Below are 20,968 nucleotides of genomic sequence, written 5' to 3' on the forward strand. Positions count from 1 at the left end.
CTCAGAAGATTTCAGACAACTTCTCCCACTCTAAGCGATGATGTCACCCACTCTGACACGAACATTCCGTGCAATACACACCCATTATAATCTCATCATTTCTCCAAAAATGATCATGGTCATTGATCAGGAATTGATCAAAAACTATACGACCGATCAAAACGTGGAGTAATACGCCAATACACAAGACTTGTGTCTACTGTTTAAAGTTTAAATGGAGTCTTTAGGTGAAAGTGTAGTGTAGTGACAGCAGTAGGCAGTACGAAAAATGTTAGTTTTTTGACCTCCTCCTATTCATTCTCTATGAGAAATTTTATACAGTTTTTTGCGACTTACATCGTGTATTTTTTATCTGTAAGCTCTTTTATGGCTCTTTCTTATTTATTTATTCCATTTTATTCTTTTTAAATTATTTTTTATCTTTATTTTTAATTCTCATTATGTTTTTCTTACGTCTTGCTCTCTGTCTTATACATAAACTTTAATGTTTTGGAAATGTGCTATATAAATAAAGTGGATTGGATAATTCAATGTTTCGTTAATAAAATTGACATTAATGAAATTTAACAATGATGCTCATCTGCCTCTATAGTTCTGACATAATCTTTTTTGGAAAGTGACGGTATTCAGGAATACAAGTAAACATGACATTGTCACACTCACCTCATTCTCAAAGTTGTACTCGTCGTCGTACGTCAGCTTCTTCATGACGGCGAGCATGATGGCCTGAGAGGAAGAGGAGGAGGAGGAGGAGGAGGAGGAGGAGGAGGAGGAGGAGGAAGAGTTTTTAACGTGTCTCAGCTGAACACACACACAGTTTCCTGCCTCACAGTGAAACACACACTCACCTCGATGTTTGCCTTCTGCTGGTCGGTGAGCTGAGGAAGCTGCAAACACAAGAACAACAACAACAACACACATGAGGTCAGATGTTTGTGTTGCCATGACGACAGTTCATCATCATTAGGGCTGGCACGATACGCTTTTCTCCCGATTCGTACATACAGTACATTTATCTGCACACAAATACTGTAGGAGCCTATAAATGAACATACTCCATTATAAAGTGAACTTAAACCCTTTTCAAAACCTGGACTCTCTGTATGGAAAAAAGGCGAACAAATGCACATTGCACAATATTTAAAAAAAAAAAAAAAAAAAAATCGATTTAAAAATCGCAATATTTATGTGAATCGGTTTTTTCTCCCACCCCTAGTTTTTATGATGGAATGTGTGAAGGCGAGGTATGAAAATCTAAAGGGTTTATATGAAAACCTCACCCATGTGATCAAAGACTGAATTTGTTACAAATAAAGGCAAAAAATACGAAGAAACAATTAAATTAAAAATCTATTTTTTTCTTTTCAAAAATCGATTTTTAAAAAGAAAAAAAAAGTAGAATTTTTTTTTTAATTCTAAAAAAAAAAAATGTTTTTATAGATTATTTTCTTTTCAAAAACCAATTAAAAAATTTTTTTTAGAATTTTTTTTTTTTCCTTTTAGAATTTTTTAAAATAAAAATCGGCATACATTTATAAAAATCGTCAAAAAAAATAGGCAAAAATAAAAGAGTATTAAAAATACAGGCTTCTGAAACCTTTCTGACAAAATGAGATATAGACAGATATAGAGGTAAACTGCTACATTTTAACATTTATCTGCACACAAACACTGAGGGAGACTATAAAACGACTCCTTAACAAAAGAATGTGAATTAACAGATTTTTTAGAGTGTTTATCTAATGATAACTTTTATTCTCTTTTATTTATGATCATTCCTTTTATATGTTGTTTTTAATTATACATGTTTTACTTATTTATTGTTGAAATTAATGCACTGATCTTGATCTCGAACGGTGGATGTGTGAAACATAATTTCGTTTTTATGTGACGCATAAGAATGACAAATAAAACCTATCCTATCCTAAATTAACATACTCCATTATAAAGTCTAAAGAACGTAAACCCTTTTCAAAACCTGGACTCTCTGTATACCCAGGGGGCAAAGCAAAAAAACGGACACGGAGCGTTGTAAAAGGTTTGACAGCAGAAATGATATCTAGGAACTTGAAGGATTAAAACCTGGGTGGACAACCTGGTCAACTAGCTGCTGGAAAGCTACAGGGGCCAAAACCCCTTTCTGGGGTCGTTTTGCTGGAGAAATGATGTAAATGCAAATATTTAGGTACTACAATGGCATAAATAGTCATACAACTATAAAATTTGGCAGAGAGTATCTTGACACATAGGGGGAGGCAGGAAAAAAAGATTCTGGGGTTTGTTGCAGCTCGATTTTAAGATATCACCCTCAACATCCCAAAAAAGACCAAAAAAAAAGTACTGTTCGCCTGACAAATTCTCATGAAAATTCTTATTTTTCAGCACTTCATGGAGAATATCTATGCTTAACATGTATATAGAAAATTTCCTTAATTCATAAACTTCCATTTGAGTCCAAGATAGGCTTTCTACTAGCTACTGGAAAGCTACAGGCTGTCTCCAAACAATGCAACACCTATTGTGAAAAACTCCATGTTAACTGGCCTGATCAGAAACCATTCTATTTCTGGTCTCCCCAAAGTGAACAGATAGATAGAGAAGACCGTTGGCCACAGCAAGTGGAGATAGAAAGGCTATCTGGGACTCAAATGGAAGCTTATGAATTAAGGAAATTTTCTATATACATGTTAAGCATAGATATTCTCCATAAAGTGCTGAAAAATAAGAATTTTTATGAGAATTTGTCAGGCGAACAGTACTTTTTTTGGTCTTTTTTGGGATGTTGAGGGTGATATCTTAAAATCGAGTTGCAACAAACCCCAGAATCTTTTTTTCCTGCCTCCCCCTATGTGTCAAGATACTCTCTGCCAAATTTTATAGTTGTATGACTATTTATGCCATTGTAGTACCTAAATATTTGCATTTACATCATTTCGCCAGCAAAATGACCCCAGAAAGGGGTTTTGTCCCCTGTAGCTTTCCAGCAGCTAGTTGACCGGGTTGTCCACCCAGGTTTTAATCCTTCAAGTTCCTACAGATCATTTCTGCTGTCAAACCTTTTACAACGCTCCGTGTCCGTTTTTCAAAAAACTGGGATTTTGCCCCCTGGGTAGTATGTAAAAAAAGGCGAACAAATGCACATTGCACAAAAAAATAATTCCTATCATCACCCGACCGAGGCGTGGTGTCGTCATCCTCACCTGTTTGAGCACGTGCAGGTACTCGTAGCAGAAGCCCACGATGTTGGCGGAGATGTCGTCGTCCTCGTGCACCAGCAGCTGCAGCAGCAGCGGCACCTTGGCCTCCAGCGCCTGCAGCGTGTCGGCCGCGTCCTTCACGTTGCCGGCCTTGGCCAGCTTGGTCCAGCTCAGCACCAGACTCTGGCCCATCCCGTTCACCAGCCGAGAGAACTTGGCCAGGAAGTCCACGTCCTCCTCCTGCAGAGAGAGAGAGAGAGAGAGAGAGACAGGAAGCAGGAAATGAAAAACAAACAGAGAGAGGAGCAGGAAACGACGACGGCGGTGAAACTCCAGGCCTCGGGGAGGGAGGGAGGGAGAGAGGGAGGATCAACACGAAGCCATTTCCTCTCACATCGGCACCGAGCTGCAGAAGCTGCTGCTGCACAAACTGAAGATCATAACCCTTTACTTTGTTCTGCTTTAAATAATAATCAGTATTTTCATCTCATCAGTGCAAACATGCATCTGTTTAATTGACATTTCTGCAGCTTAGATTCAAGATTCAAGATTCTGTTTTCATTTTCATTCATGCTTTGGAGGAGTGTTCTTTTCACCTTATTTTGTACATTTAAAGCAGAAGTCAGCGATCCGGTCGTTTTGGCTAATGCTGCGTTCCAGGCCGGCTTTTGAAAGCGTAAATTACAGCTTCAAGTCACGACTTACGACTTTGTAGCGTTCCAGGCAACCCACTCGTGTTTTTCCGACCTGTTTTACCGGTGAAAGTCACTATAACGGCCACTCGTAACTTCTGACCCGTGAAGTCGTACCAGATCGAACTGGTACGACTTCACAGGTCGGAAAAACACCAGTTACGAGTTGCCTTGAACGCACCATAACGTCTTGTCAGCAGATGGAGTTAGCAGCCCCCGCCCTCGTCATGGATCTATTGGTCCTCGTCCCTACGTCACCACATTCAGGCGCATCCCTTGGCTGCACACACAGAGAGGACTGCCCCTTTATGCCGTTCTCTCTCCTCATTGGATAAAGGTTGTAGGATACAAGGAAAGTTTTCTCCTGGGCTCAGAGCAGAGTGACTGACAGACCCGTGTTTCGGTCCAAACACTCTATAGAAGTGATTGCTGTCGGAAGATGCAACTATTTAAGACTTAGATTAACACAAATATATCGCTTACTTCTGCTTTAACCAGTTTGTTTACTCCTCTCTAACTCCCAGAAGTCTGCTTTAAAGATGTGCAGTCTATGGCTCTAAGTCATCTATGAAATAATCTCTTAAATGCCAAGAAATGATGATTGACATTTATCATAGAACAAGGCAAAAACATGTTTTTGTTTTTAAACCCCACTGAAAACAGCTACTGCTCCTCTATCTGTCACTCAGCAGAGGAGACGATACTGCGAAACACTCATCAACTAAAAGTCTTTGAAAAAGAAATCCTTAATGGACTGATGTCATGATGTGATAAATAATTTTCCAGGATATTTGCCTTTTTTTTTCTCATTTTCTACGTGTTTTCAATGACAGGAAAATTGGTCAACCATTTTCCAAGTTTTCCAGGTTTTCCAGGACTCGTGGGAACCGTTTTAGTCCGAAGTTTTTACAGAGGAGGATTGTGGATATCTCTTTTTATCACTCTGTAAATGAGAAAATACTGTCACCAGCCCTAAAACATCTAATGTCTCCATGTTTTTAGTAATAAAATGTTGTATAAATGAGGCTGTGAATGATATATCAACAATCCCCTCTGTAAAAACCTTCAGGATATAGAAAGGGATCAAAGTGAAAGGTTTGGTGTCTGGAAGTGCTGCTGAAGTGGAGATTTCTAGAGAGGAGTCTGAGTCTGAATAACTCTTTCTGAGGAAACGCCCTTTAAAGACTTGGACTGGAAAATTACAGAGATTGTTAATGTAAATCCTACTTTTATGATTTGTTGCTATGATACAAAGGAAATGGCATCATTGTTCAGGAGAGAGAGAGAGCTTTACAATGACACCTGACATGACATGGGTCAGACTAACTCCTGGTGAGTTTAGGAGAAATCTACTGATGAAAAGAAGTAAAATAAAAACCTTAATGTGGATTTTCTACAGTTTCTTTCCACTATCTTGACAGAAAACAGCCCCAAATCTCCAAACTGATGAGTGCATGATGTTTTTGCGTGTAGTGTGTTACTGCAGTGTGTTTGTGTGTGTGTGTTTCACCTGCTCCACGTTGAAGAAGCCTGCAGACTGCAGCACCTGACACAGAGACTCCACCAGCTTGGTTTTGTCCACAGGGTCCATCCCCTTGTTGATGATCTCAAACAGACAGTCGCAGGCCTCTTCCCTCAGCTCCTCCACCGACATCTGACTCAGCAGCAGGTTCACAAACCTACACACACACACACAGGAAACACACTGTCACTCTGGGCTGCATTAACTTGCTCTAAAATAGATATATACATGTGATTTTTACCAGATACAGGGAGGAGGGATGCTGACAAACACCAAATGTTTTCTTTTTCTCAGTTTTCTAAGCATAATAATAATATAATACATTTTATTTGTTGGCGGCTTTCAAGGCACTCAAGGCCGCCGTACAAATAGATAACAGAAAACATTAGAACAGTACATATACAAATAGCAATATAAATGTACGAGTAATAAACTTACAACATACAAATACAGGTGGCTGAACAGATGGATGAACTACTGGAATTAAAAGGGATGTGGCAGTTTTGAAGAGGTGTAGCAGGCATAGGCATTCATGTGCATGTTGAATATAATAAATAAAATATATATTCTAAAATAAATTAGAAATATAATTAATATAATTAGTTATTGCATAGTAAAAACTAGGGCTGACCCAAAAAATCGAAGCTTCGAAGCTTCGTTCGTTGCCATGGTAATCGATCATGAAGTCTGTGATCGATTGTTTTTTTTCTTCCTTTTTTCCTTTTTGACACCGGTTCTCATCGGCAATTGTTACATTAAAATGAGTCGGCTACTTGGCATCCTGGAAACCTGCCTGATTTTGGAGATATGCAGTGTTTGTTTGCCCTAACTTTCATTATTTCCGCTAAGTCCCCAAAACAATACAACAATTAACATAAAAAGTCCAAAAGACGGAGGACCAGTAGATAACAGAAGAAGTACATTTACATAGTTACAGGAGGGTTAGACATGATATTCGAATAAAGCAGAAAGAAAGAAAGAAAGAAAGAAAGAAAGAAAGAAAGAAAGAAAGAAAGAAAGAAAAGAAAAGAAAGAAAGAAAGAGAGAGTCTGAGCAGAGACGTCAAACACCGACAGACAAAAACAAGTTCAACTTTTTCTACAAAAGAAACTTGTTTCCACCATGAACATGAATCTGTTTCTGTGTGTTGTGTTTCCTCTGTGTGTGTGTGTGTGTGTGTGTGTGTGTGTGTGTGCTGACCGGTCGTTGGCGATGAGGTTGAGGTCGATCCAGGACACGTAGGCCCCCACCACCTCCAGACACTGGCAGGTGAGCTCTGGGTGCGAGCGCTGGTACGTCTGCAGGATCTGGAACCAGGACTCCACCAGGCTGGGGATCACCTGCTCCCGCATGGCGTCTTTGATCAGAGTGTTCCTACGGGTCTCCTGCACCCGCCACACACACACACACACACACACACACACACACACACACACACACACACACACACACACACACACACACACACACACACACACACACACACACACACACACACACACACACACACACACACACAGTCAGAGTCAGCTTCAGCCCTTCAAAGTAAAACGCCGACTCTACAGCTGCGTTACACTGAGACTGAACCATAAAGATGAAGTCACACTCCCTCTCCATGTGAACCAGTGTGATGTTGTGTATATATACTGTATATTTATAAAAGGTAAAGGTGAAATCCTGCGATCTGATTGGTTGTTAACCGTGGTATAATGAGCATATACCACGGCTACTATTCTAAAGCCTTATCACAGCGACAACGGACTGTTGCAGTCCGCAGCAAAAGACAGTTGATGTTTTTACGATGTTAAAAAATGGACTAAAGTAGTTGAATTCACATGTTTAAGGTGGTGGAGGGTAACAATGGTAGAGGGGACTGAGCAGTGACAGAGGAAAAGACGAGATGCAGAGCTACTTGGAGCTAACGTCTGGAGACAAGGGACTAGTTTTTCACAGTGAGGCTATTTTTTTTGGATAATATGTATTTCTGGTTGAATAAAACTACATGAAATTGATTGCGTATCCCTCTTTCATATTGTCATTACTGGTAACCGTTTTATAAAAGCAATTAGGGATGCACATTTTGAATTTTTTTTCTGACCGATAACTGACGCTCGTTAACCGATTATTAACCGTTAACCGATAAGATTAAGTTGCTTGCGGCGCACGGCAAAAAAAAATAAAAAATTATCGCTCCAATTTGTTTTTTTTTGTCATCACAGAGCAGCGCCACATCCACTGTGCTCTGTCTCAGCTGATCGCGCTCATATGGAGGTTAGATCGTCCAATGTAGAACTGTTTTTATACAAAGTGCAGCCAAACACCAGACTGAAGGAGCAGCAGAGCTCCTCCTCTGTGGAGCTGCAGGAGAGCTGCAGGTGAACAGGCTGGAGAGCAGCCACGTCCTCGTCCTCTTTTTTTTTTTTTTTTTTGTCTCAGCGCCGTAGTTACAGATGATTTACATCTATGTCCATGTAGCTACATTTATTGTCTGACCCTCCTTCATGGGGGCTGCTGCACATGTTGTCAGTCCTCCTGTGGAACTTTTTGCTGCGAAACATGACTGAAGGCAGTGAACTCTGCACGTGCCGACACGCCCCCATGAGTTGACGACATAAGGAGCTAATAATAATAATAAAAATAACCGATAGTATTAATCGGTCAAAGTTCTTGTTATCGGTTAACGGTTAAACGGTTAAAAATGTGCATCCCTAAAAGCAATATATCACTCCAGTCCGTGGTCTATGCTCATTATACCACTCTAATGGGGTTGTCGTCCCTCCGCGATATTAAATAAATAAAAAGCTTAATAAGAAAAGTTGAATAAGAAAATGAAAAATAAAGCCATGAACACCTCTGGCGAGTGCAGGATGTCTCTGTCCACCACCTCGGCGTCGATGGCCATCAGCGTCCTCAGGTAGACGTCCACGCCGTGCGGGTTCAGACCCACCAGGGTCAAGATGTCGAAGAAGAACTTGGGCCACAGCGTCAGATACTCCATGATGAAGGTGAGCGCCAGCACCTGGGCCGCCTTGTTCCTGATGAACGGCTTCTCCGGCTGAGCGCTCAGCAGCTGCACGAGAGAGAGAGAAACACAGAACAGTTTAACCCTCTGAGATCTAACACACTGTTTCAATTCATCTTTTTACTTGTAGATGTAACAATACTCAAGTGTTTTATGTCTAAATATTCAGAACAGTCCACTGTTGTCCCACTGGATAAAGAAATAAATTAGACCAAATGCTGGAAATTTAAAGTCTGCTTTTTGAAACTTCTCAAATCTTTCGTCATGAGGACAAACTGTTCTGGTGGTTGAAACAGGTTTAACAAAGTCTTAGCTTCACAAAAGCAGTGGAATATATGAATATAAAGTAAGAGATAAGTGTAGAAAACAAGTACTAGAGGCTGAATAATGACTTTATACGACATATCAAGCTCCATGAGATGTGTAAATGAGAAATGGGCAAAAGTTTTATCTTCTCCAAACAAAATATTAAAGCAGAAGTACCGGTAAGCGATATTTTTGTGTTAATCTAAGTCTTAAATAGTTGTATCTTCCCACAGCAATCACTTCTATAGAGTGTTTGGTCTGAAACACGGGTCTGTCAGTCACTCTGCTCTGCTCTGAGCCCAGGAGATGTTATGGTGCGTTCAAGGCAACTCGTAACTCGTGTTTTTCCGACCTGTGAAGTCGTACCAGTTCGATCTGGTACGAGTTCACGGGTCAGAAGTTACGAGTGGCCGTTATAGTGACTTTCACAGGTAAAACAGGTCGGAGAAACACGAGTGGGTTGCCTGGAACGCTACAAAGTCGTAAGTTGTGACGTGAAGCTGTAATTTACGGTTTCAAAAGCCTGCCTGGAACGCAGCATTAGCCAAAACCACCGGACCACTTACTTCTGCTTTAACTAAACACACAAAATGTCCAATATTAATATAATCTACGTGTGTTTTCACTGTGTATCTGCTGTTTGAAAGGTAAAACATGAGCATGTACCTGAAAGAGGAGAGTCTCTCAAATACAAACAGAAACATATGGAGACGTGTGCACCGACCTCAGAGGGTTAAACTGTTTTTGTTTTTTGAACTATATGACCTGTTTTATTGTTTTGTATAAACTTTGTGGTTTTAATTAGTTTGTCTTGTGATGAGTAATGAGTTGTGGTCTGTATTAAAGGGATTGTAGCATTTTTTTTAAAAGTGTGGTTGTATGATCTCCAAATAGCCCCTAAGTACTTTAATTGCAGTAGAAGACTCTCTGCACTCCTCCCGTTAGCAACGCCAGCCCATAATAGCCCTGCCCAGAGATTTACAACATACAGTGTTGTGAGCAGACCCAAAGAAACGGCCTATTTTCACGGCCTAAAAGAGGTTTTACCTGAAAAAAAAATACACAGTTCCATTGTTCATTATAATATAATTTTTTCCAGCCCTTCAAAGTGCAGGAAAAACACAGTTTTTATTTGGACCGAACCAACTGCTGATCGGCGGGCGCTAACCCTGGGCGGAGGGATACGTGAGCTGGTTCGGTCCAAATAAAAACTGTGTTTTTCCTGCACTTTGAAGGGCTGGAAAAAATTATATTATAGCGAACAATGGAACTGTGTATTTTTTTTCAGGTAAAACCTCTTTTAGGCCGTGAAAATAGGCCGTTTCTTTGGGTCTGTTCACAACACTGTATGTTGTAAATCTCTGGGCAGGGCTATTATGGGCTGGCGTTGCTAACGGGAGGAGTGCAGAGAGTCTTCTACTGCAATTAAAGTACTTAGGGGCTATTTGTAGATCATACAACCACACTTTAAATAAAATGATACTATCCCTTTAAAGTGTTAATGAGGTGCAGTACAACAGGTGAACTGTACCTGACACTGGAGCCACTTCATCAGGGTTTCTCTGATGAGCTGCTGCTGAACTGCACTGAGACCAGGATGTCTGCAACACACACACACACACACACACACACACACACACACACACACACACACACACACACACACACACACACACACACACACACACACACACACACACACAGGTTAACACACCTTCATCCACATCAACCTGCAGCAGAAACAGAAACCTCCGTCAGCTCGTTAAACGTCGTCTCTACCTGAACTTGATCTGATGCTCCAGAACCTGGAAGCAGAAGAACTTCACGTGGTCGTCGCTGAAACGAGACAGAGAAACAGAAACTCAAACGTTTTTTTTTTTATCTTATCTTGGTTTGGTCTTCTCTGAAGTTATTTGGGTTAACTATTTTGTATGCGCTATTGTATCTAGCTACGATCTCCTGGAAATTATTTGATTGCATAATGGCATACCCATTCAGAATAATGAAAACAAATGATAAATTGCATGCTTTTTTATATATTATGCACGTCTATTTACTTAAATATCACAAATTATTTGATTTTCTTTTACCGAGAAGTCTGGAAATTAGGGTCTGGAAAAAGTATGGAATTTGGAAATTTCAAATGTGTAGGAACCCTGTATTCATCAAAAACCAACTCACTTGTAAATCCCTTTAGCCAGAGCCTCTGCACAAACCTCCCAGGCATCCTGAGACTCCTTCAGCTGCTCAAAGTAAGCCATGGCCTGCACACACACACACACACACACACACACACACGTAATTCACATTGTTATGACGTCAGGAAAATTAAACAAAACATAAAAAGCAGCAAGATTAGATTGATTTTAGGAGATTGAAATAAGTTTCCTGTGCAGATGGTTTATGTGTGTGACTGTGTGTGACTGTGTGTGACTGTGTGTGTGTAATGATACTATGTCAACACCGTGTGTGTGTAACTGACCTATTTATAGGTGATGATGTCAACAGGTCGACTTCACCTGATTGGTCGGTTTTATCTGGTTTATTTCTTTTTTTTTTTTACCTGAGGCTCCAGAACAAACTCACTGATGTTGGTTTATGATAAAAGAAAATGAGACATTTTATTTGTTATCGTCTCTTTTTCTGTTTAAAACAACGACCGAATCTCCTTCAACTAAACTGGTTCATCTAGAAATAAAACATCCGACTGCTGTAGTTTTAGTTTTCTTTGACTAACACAAGATCACTTCAGACAAAACCAGATCATTTCTGTTTCTATAGATTAAAAAACACACAAAAATTCAGATTTTACTGTTCCAGAAAATAAAGAAAAGATATAAACTTTATGGACTGAGAAGCTGGAGCTGATAAATAGATTATTATTTATATTTTGAGAATAGAAAATACTGCATAATGTGCTTTTTGCCAGTGGAATAATTGTACATTTTAATCTCATATCAAGCTGAAACAGTTATATCAACCAAAGTTTCTGTCTTTCATCTGAATATGAAGGAAAAATGGCTCAAACTCAAACAGATTCTGGTTTTGGAATAAATCTGAGGAGCGTTTAGAAACATTATTGTGTCTGTGTTTGGACTACAAACTGAAGACACAGTGTGTGGTGTTCAGTGTGTGGTGTTCAGTGTGTAGCGTTCATTGTGTGGCGTTCAAGGCCCAGTGGGACAGCGGAGCGTCCTCTTCTCACCCTCTGCCTGTAGCGGGCGTCGGCGTTCGGGTTGAGCCCCAGCAGGGCCTGCTCGTCCATGACTGCAGCGACAGACTGGCAGGCCATTCGTGGGTTAGCTTTCCTCCAGGGCAGCTTCACTCCTCTCTGCTGCTGCCGGGCAGGTTGCTCTCATCTGCACACACACACACACACACACACACGATCGATCGGTTTATTTTGACTTTATGTCATAAATACTCGGCTGTAAAATCAAAACACCAGTTTACTAATGGACGAACATGTCAGAGTAGAGAATCTAATGGAGTAGAAGCTCCTCAGTAAAGTTGATTAACCTACTTTACAGTTAATTGTTTAGTCTGCAGTGTGCAGCTTAAACAATTAGTTGATTACTGTTCCAGTGACAGGGGCGATCATGGTAATATTTACTGGTTTTCTCAGTATAGACTCACACTCAGGCTACTTTATTGTCCATTGAATTTAAATAAAATGGAAATGTATCTTTGGCACTGGCATCGGTTACAAAACAAACATACATCACACCAACAGCAGACAAACACATTACATTACATAAATAAAAGCAGTGCACCATGTATTGGTCATCATATAAATGCATATATCCTGCACTAACTGAATTACTGTACCAATGTTTTATGTCTACTTATAGTTTTATACAGATTTTGGTACTGTATTCTTAATATTATTGCTAGCCTAGGTTATTTTATTCTGCTAATTATCGTATCTGTATTTTTTTTTTTTAATTCTATTCTATTAGAGCTGTGACACAATTTCCTGCAAAGGATTAATAAAGTACTGTAGAGCTACAACAATTAATCAAACAATAATTGAAAGAAAAAAAGTCAAAATTCTCTGATTCCAGCTTCTTCAATGTGAATATTTCTGGTTTCTTTGTTCCTTTATGACAATAAACTGAGTCTCTCTTTGGTTTGTGGACAAAACAAGACATTTGAGGACGATGTCGTCTGGTGGTTTGGGAAACACTGACTGATGTTATTCTACATTTTTTAACATTTTTATTGAAGAAATAACCAATCGATTAATGGTTTAAATAATCAACAGATTAATCGATGATGAAAATACTGGTTAGTTACAGTTTTAAAGCCCTATTCTATTCTATTCTATATATAAAATTGCTCTAAAATGAGCAGAAAGTGCTATAATGAGAACAAGTTATATAGTTGTTTACTATATACTATGATAATAAAAATCAATCTCTTCACAGATTTATAAGTCAACAAGTAATTGATGAATCTAGATCAATAAGAACCAGATAATCCGACAATAATCAATAGATTTATTAGTCCAAACACCGACAGAAACCTCAACACTTCATTAAGATGCAGGACAACATTCGGTCAATCAACCTATTGAATTCTTTACCACCAGAAATCAAATCCCAAACAGAATTAAAGCCGCAAGCGGCGATGACGGGCCCTCGCTCCACGCCACTCAGCGTCCCGCTCCCACACCCCCCGGTCCCCGCTACCCCCGGGGCGCTCTTCGAAACCCCCGCGTGCCACCGGAGGCGGGCGGCTGCGTCGAGGGCGGTCCCCTCATCAAACACGTGAAGTTTCGAGCTAATCGGACAATGTCGATGCAAAACACGACATTTCCTGTGTCCACAAGGGGGCTACTTGAGCGAGCTTGCCTACGATGAAACGGAGGTGTAGAGGGCGGGCCTCTGATCATGTCCCTAAATTTTGAAGTGACTACGATCAAGTATGTGGGCGTGGAAGGCAAACGTAATAGCATGGCGACTAAACGAGCAGTTGGCCAACTTTGTCGCCCCCTAGCAGCCACGCCGTTTGACGTAGAGAAAAGCTTTTAATAGTGTTTGACCAGCTCGGTCTCCTGATGACTTGTAGCGAATATGAAGTCAATCGGGCAAAATCCGTAGGAGGAGGCAGTTCACGGTGGAGCGCTATTCCTGTCGCCGCCACAAGGGGGCCATTAGCCGTAGCTTCATAGCATTCATGAAATAGCTTCACCAACTTGTTCGGCATGTTTTAGAAGTGGAATGAAGTTGATGGGGTCAACGATGTATTTTAAATGAATTTTAGCGCACTTCCTGTTACCACCGGGGGGCGCTATGAGTGACGTAGGAAAATAATATGTCGGATCGTTCAGGGTGACGCCCTCATCATGTGCACCAAGTTTGAAGCCGCTGCACTCAAATCTGTGGGCGTGATAGCATTGCAAACTTCTTAGCTGAATTCGGGAACTTGGCCGTGCCCTAGCAGCCACGCCCCTTGACCTACACACCTGCGGAGCACAAGCCGTAATCAGCTCGGTCTGGAGATGTTCTGTACCCAATTTGAAGTCAATCGGGCGAACTCCCTCGGAGGAGTTCGTTTTGCGACAAAGAAATGCTAACCAAAATGGCCGACTTCCTGTTGGGTTTAGGGCGTGGCTCCAATTCAATTTTTTGTATGTTTGGGTATGATACACGTGTGTGTCGAGTTTCGTATGTGTACGACAAAGTAAGCGAAATTTGTCTATGGAGAATTTCGGAAAAACTTCAAGGGGGCGCTATTGAGGCATTTAGCCACGCCCATGGGAAACGACTCTATCCGCTGAAAGAGCTCGCCATTCTTGACCTGTGTATGAAATTTCGTGAGGACACGACTTCGTTAAAGCCACGAAAAAGGCAAACGTAATTGTACGATAAAAAATCGTCAGTCGCCGCGGCGGCACACGGACGCCGTTCGTCGTATCTTCACAGCATTCATAATGTAGCTTCAGCAACTGGTTCTGCATGTATGAGAAGTGGAATGAAGTTGATCGGGTGAAGTATGGATTTTTAATGAATTTTTGCGTACTTCCTGTTACCACCGGGGGGCGCTATGAGCCAGGCAGGAAGTCGATACATCAAAATGTTCACGGCGGAGCCAACGTCATGTCCTTTGAATTTCAAGTGGCTACGACGAAGTATGTGCGCGTAATTGGCAAACGTAATTTGACATTGGGATGATACACAGTCGCCGCGCCGCCACACGGATGCCGTTGCTCATGGGGTCACAGCGTCCATGATGTAGCTTCACCATCCGGGTCAGCATGTATTAGAAGTGGAATGAAGTCGATTTGGTCAACTACGTATTTTTAACGAATTTTTGTACGTTTCCTGTTACCACCGGGGGGCGCTATGTGCGACGTAGGCAAATAATATGTCGGATCGTTCAGAGTCTCGCCATAGATTTTTCCACCAAGTTTGAAGTGTCTACGATCAAATCTGTGGGCGTGATAGCATTGCAAACTTTTTAGCTGCATCGCAGAACTTGGCCGTGCCCTACTAGCCAAGCCGTTTGAGCTACAGACCTGCGGAGCACAAGATAAGCTCAGCTAGGTCTGACGAGGTTCTCTACCCAATTTGGAGCCGATCGGGCGTAATCCCTAGGAGGAGTTCGTTTTGCGTAAAATAAATGCTAACCAAAATGGCCGACTTCCTGTTGGTTTTTGGGCTTCGCGCGAAACAAATTTTTTTTATGTCTGGGTATGATACATGAGTGTGTCAAGTTTCGTTAGCCTCCGGAAAAAAAATTTTTGGTTCCTATGGCCGGGGGTAAAAAGTTCTAGGGGGCGCTGTTCTGCCAATTTGCCCCGCCCACAAACGGCGATGGCATCAGAACGCATTTTAATCGAGACCCGACGTGTGTCCCAAATTTGGTGAGTTTTCGAGCGTGGCAAAGGGGTCAAATCGGGGTTTATTGACGAGGAATAATAATAATTAAAGCCGCAAGCGGCGATGATCGGCCCTCGCTCGACCCATGCGACCGCGGGGGCCTGAGGCGTGCGGGGGCCGTGGCGCGAAGGTGAAAGAGAGAAAAAACCTGGAAGGAGGCCAAAAATGCAATGTTTGGTTCATCCACCATGGGGCAGTCACCGCATGTGGTGTGGTGCGTTCAGGGGCGGCCCCTCATCACTCATGTGAAGTTTGGAGTGAATCGGACAAAGCATGAAGGAGTTATGAGCAGTTAAAGGTTCGTCCACCAGGGGGCAGTAATGGGGTGCGTGCAGCTGTGTTCAGGGTCAGTCCCTCATCACACATGTGAGGTTTCGTGGAAATCGGACAATGTTGATGTAAAATATGGCACTTCCTGTTTCCACTAGGGGGCGAATGAGTGAGATCGCCTATGAGCATATGGAGACGTTGAGGTCGTGACCCTGGACCTGTGTACCAATTTTCATGTTGATACGAGTTCAATAAAGCCATCCAAAGGGCAAACGTATTGTCATGGCGAGGAATGGTCACCGCGTCGCCACACGGACGCCATTACTCGTAGCTTCACAGTCTTCATAATGTAGCTTCACCAACTGGTTCTGCATGTTTTAGAAGTGGAATGAAGTTGATGGGGCAAAGTATGTACATTTTCCAAATTTTAGTACACTTCCTGTTACCACCGGGGGGCGCTATGAGTTACGTGGGAAGTTAATATATCGGGACGTTCAGGGCGGAGCCATCATCATGTCCAGCAAGTTTGAAGTTGATTGGATGAAGTATGTGGGCGTGAGAGCCACTCGTATGTACATGGCGAGCACGCCAAAGTGAATTGAGCGCTGGCAGCCACGCCCTTTGACCTACGGACTCACGGAGCACAAGATAAGCTCAGCTAGGTCTGGAGATGTGGTATACCTAATTTCAACTTGATCGGGCGAACGCTGTGGGAGGAGTTAAGTTTAGGCGGGAAAAATCAAAATCAAAATGGCCGACTTCCTGTTGGGATTTCACCATGACATTAAGAGGCTTTTTTGTATATCTGGGTATGGTAGATAAGTGTACCGAATTTCGTCGGTCTAGGACAAAGTTAGCGAAAGTCCCTATGGGCTTTTTTCAACTTTCTAGGGGGCGCTATTTCGCCATTTCGCGTCGGACATGTGCGACCACCACAAAATATCGAATTTCGGATGAGGCCGGACGTCCCACCAAAAATTCACGCATTTTCGAGTTGGGGAAAGGGGCCAAATTGGGGTTTAAAGACCGCAAGAATAATAAATAAGAATAATAAACAGCGCGATTTCAATAGCCCCTCGGGCGAGTGCTACTCGCCGCTCGGGCCTAATAATTAAAGCCGCAAGCGGCGATGACGGGCCCTCGCTCACCCATGCGACCGTGGGGCCTGAGGCATGCCGGGGCTGCAATGTTTTGTTCGTCCACCAGGTGGCGCTAAGCAGTTGTGGGCGGGTGCGTTCAGGGGCGGCCCCTCATCACTCATGTGAAGTTTGGAGTGAATCGGACAAAGCATGAGGGAGTTATGAGCAGTTAATGGTTCATCCACAAGGGGGCAGTAATGGGATGCGTGCAGGTGTGTTCAGGGTCAGTCCCTCATCACACATGAGAAGTTCCGTGGAAATCGGACAATGTTGATGTAAAATATGGCACTTCCTGTTTCCACTAGGGGGCAACATGAGTGAGATCGCCTATGAGCATATGGAGACGTTGAGGTCGTGACCCTGGACCTGTGTACCAATTTTCATGATGATACGAGTTCAATAAAGCCATCAAAAAGCCAAACGTATTTACATGGCGAGGAATGGTCGCCACGTCGCCACACGGACGCCATTGGTCATAGCTTCACAGCGTTCATGATGTAGCTTCACCACCTTAGTCTGCATGTTTTAGAAGTGGAATGAAGTTGATGGGGTCAACTATGTGGCATCAGTACACATTAAGGTAAAACCTGGCCACTTCCTGTTACCACCGGGGGGCGCTATGAGTGACGTAGGAAATTAATATATCGGGACGTTCAGGGCGGAGCCGTCATCATGTCTAGCAAGTTTGAAGCTGATCGGATAAAGTATGTGGGCGTGAGAGCTGTTCGAAGGTGAAATGGCGAGCAAACGAAAAGTCGCCAAAATCCTCAAGGCCCCAGAAGCCACGCCCTTTGACCTAGAGACCTGCGGAGCACAACTTTTGATCAGAGTGGCATCTCGGTGGTCTCCAGCCAATTTGAAGTCAATCGGACAAAATCCCTAGGAGGAGATAGATCAAACAGGTCAAAAATTCAAATCAAAATGGCCGACTTCCTGTTGTGATTTCACCATGACATAAGAGGCTTTTTTGTGCGTCTTGCCATGTTCTATAAGCCCACCAAATTTCATGCGTCTAGGTGACACACAAAGGCGGGGCTGATGTTTTGAAATTTTCTAGGGGGCGCTATTTAGCCATTTGGCCACGCCCATTTCCAACGACTTTAAAATATCAAATTTTTCACCAGTCCTGATGTGCATGCCAAAATTTACGCGTTTTGGGGCATGTTGAAGCCTCCAAAAATGCGATCCTTTTGAGAGAAAAAGAATGAAAGAAAGAATAATAATAAACAGAGCAATTACAATAGGGCTTTCGCTGGGCGACTTGCAGTCGCCGCTCGGGCCCTAATTAAAGATGTTTAGTGCTAGAGCTAAACATTGGCTTCAGCAGCAGCAGAAATGTGAACATTAACTTCTCTCAAGTCACTGTCAATACAGCATTTTACTCATGTTTAATGTATTAAATCTGTGCAATTTCTTAATCTAAACTTTGTAGCTGTGTTTATTTATTCATGATATCTATTCACTGTATTTGTATTATTGCACTTATTGTATTCAGTATCTTTTATCCTTCTTCAGCCTGACCAGGGACAAAGACTGCACAGTAGCTGAAGCTAGACGTCTTGTCTGCATCGCATTTTTCATTCTTTGTGGCAATGTTGTATCTATGTATCGTCCTTGTTAAATAAACATTAAAATTAAAATAAAACAATGACACGTGAGTCGCCTCATGTGAGAGGATGAAATCTGTCAATCACGGAGTTTGACTGTTAATAATCTGTGATTGGACGAAGGCTGAAAAGATCGATCCATCAATCATCGATGATGAAAAACAACCGATTTTGATCGATTATTTATGTGATCGATCAGGTGTGGGGAGTCACGGTGAGGATGGAGATTCCCCCACATGATGCAACTCACCGTCAACACTGCCGTTAAAACCGTTACTGACGTCACCAACCGGTAATAACGGCTGTATCGGGTTGGTAAACGACCGCAGCACAGCAGCAGCAGTGTCCCCCGGTTCGATGCCGGGGGCCAGGTGTGTGTGTAGGGGGGCTGACTGAGTAAAGAAGTAGACAGCGGGGGCCACTCCTCTAAAAGTTGACACCGCAGTGCTACATGCTACATGCTAACATGCTAACTCCAGTCCCCCATAGGAAACAGCTGAGCGTAAGCTAACTCCGGGGCTAGCGACCGTTAGCCACCGGCGGCTAGCTCTAGCTCTAGCTCTAGCTCTAGCTCTAGCTCGCCTGTTGCAGTGATCCACAGACCCCAGTGACGGTAACAACTGTCGGTAAAACCCCGCTCAGCACCGGGAGGCGGGTAGTAACACCCAGCCCGACCGGGTGGGGTAACCGGGGGCAGTTTGACGGTGTTTTAACGTGTTTCCGGTGCTTGTTTTTGACCGCGGCGGAGCTCGGTAACGTTACCTGCCGCTGCGAAAATCTCACGATGATGAAGCTCACTCACAAACTCCGCGGCCGTTTATTTATTTTTTAATCTTTAATTTATTTATTTTTTACCAACATGCACAGCTCAAGAAAGATGAGATGAGATGAGAGGAGCTCACCTTACTGAGAACTTAACTCATCAAGTGTTTTTCTCTCTCTCCGCCGCTTGAGTCACGCTGTCTCTCCCGTTAACGGTAACTCATCATCATCACCGGACAGAGCGAACGAAGTCTCCAGAAATCAGTTGCACGTCGGCGGATCGACACACACGACTCGAGCCGCGGTGCAGCGTGTACGTCCGCTCGGTTAGCATCCGGGTCACGGCCGCAGGAAGAGATCCAACCACACCGCCGAGGAAAGAAACTATCAAAATAAAAATAAAAACCAATATATTTGTGTTAACAAATTAATTATATATCATCCCCACAGTTATGGTCCATATTTTGTATCTAAACATGTTATTTTAGCGGGACTAGTTTATCGTTGCCATTAGATGATAACGTTCACGGAAGTTAGTTTCCGATTCGTAGAAACGTTAACAGCAACTTTATTTTAAACCTTTTATGCTGTTGCTTTCGGGCATCAGGTGCATTTTAACGAGTTTCCATTATTTAATAAGTAGATAAATTGCACGGAACTATTAAAAAAATTAACTTTACTAATCTATTAGTGTAAATATATATTTTTTCCAGATGAAAAAGGGCCAGGAAGTTACTGTATGTTTTCAGACCGTTTTAGTGGAGCAAAATGGCAAACCTGTTTCCTTTGAAAAAGTCTGTAAAAAAGGGTTTCAGTGTGGCTTCTTGAAACTCATGTGATAACTTTTTGAAAGTATTACAGCATTAAATGGGATGAATTGTGGAGATGTGACAGGCCAAACAGTGTTATGTTGCCTGAGGGCAACATGGTACCATAGAGGGTTAAAGTTAAAAAGCAAAACAAACATCAAATTGGCTCTTTTATTTATTTATTTTAAACTTTCTTTATTAAACATGTAAACATGAAGAACAAATACAATGACATACTAATTTCTGTCCATATGTGCAAATCAAATCACAGTGAAAGAAAAATCACACCTCCTGCATTATAGGAAACATCAAATGGGCTCTATGCACAGCTCCACTACTTCCTGAATTTAACGCAGCTCCTTTAGTTCCTGTCTTACTTTATTGGACAAACTGATTAATCCAGGTTTGTCTGACCATTGTGACTTCAGACACACCTGGATTAATCAGTTTGTCCAATAATGTAAGACAGGAAATGAAGGAGCTGCCTTGAGTTCAGGAAGTAGTGGAGCTGTGCAAAGTCTTTAATCTGTTGTATATAAGTAGGTATATAATGTATAATAATCTAATGTATAATGTGAATATTTAAGCCTACAGCTGTAAAACCAGTGGTGGACAGTTAATGTGTCAAAACTAAAGGCCCCAGGACTACCAGACTAAAATTGATTGATTTATTATTTTATTTTTATTATGTGATTTTACTCTGATGTCCATTCGTAGTTCCTGTTTCAAAGTGATAAAACAAAACGTTATCTCTGTCT

The 20,968-nt window shown here is 42.1% G+C and overlaps 1 protein-coding gene across 1 annotated transcript in view; it reads right to left on the reverse strand.

Moving 5' to 3' along the window:
• The window catches only part of xpot (exportin, tRNA (nuclear export receptor for tRNAs)), a 38,397-nt gene extending 18,660 nt beyond the window's left edge, over positions 1 to 19,737 (reverse strand). Inside the window, exons 1-11 of the mRNA XM_085768734.1 lie at positions 19,542 to 19,737; positions 11,945 to 12,098; positions 10,921 to 11,003; positions 10,519 to 10,575; positions 10,271 to 10,340; positions 8,263 to 8,481; positions 6,612 to 6,796; positions 5,400 to 5,568; positions 3,201 to 3,437; positions 849 to 887; positions 664 to 726 (exon numbers count right to left, since the gene is read on the reverse strand). Of these exons, the coding sequence (XP_085624860.1) occupies positions 664 to 726; positions 849 to 887; positions 3,201 to 3,437; positions 5,400 to 5,568; positions 6,612 to 6,796; positions 8,263 to 8,481; positions 10,271 to 10,340; positions 10,519 to 10,575; positions 10,921 to 11,003; positions 11,945 to 12,031 (1,209 nt within the window). The 5' untranslated portion in view covers positions 12,032 to 12,098; positions 19,542 to 19,737. The remainder of the gene's footprint in view (positions 1 to 663; positions 727 to 848; positions 888 to 3,200; positions 3,438 to 5,399; positions 5,569 to 6,611; positions 6,797 to 8,262; positions 8,482 to 10,270; positions 10,341 to 10,518; positions 10,576 to 10,920; positions 11,004 to 11,944; positions 12,099 to 19,541) is intronic.
• Between the last annotated feature and the right edge of the window lie 1,231 nt (positions 19,738 to 20,968).

Source organism: Trachurus japonicus, chromosome 23 (genome assembly GCF_045865225.1).
Source record: "Trachurus japonicus isolate A0001 chromosome 23, Traja_1.0".
Lineage (NCBI taxonomy): Eukaryota > Metazoa > Chordata > Actinopteri > Carangiformes > Carangidae > Trachurus > Trachurus japonicus.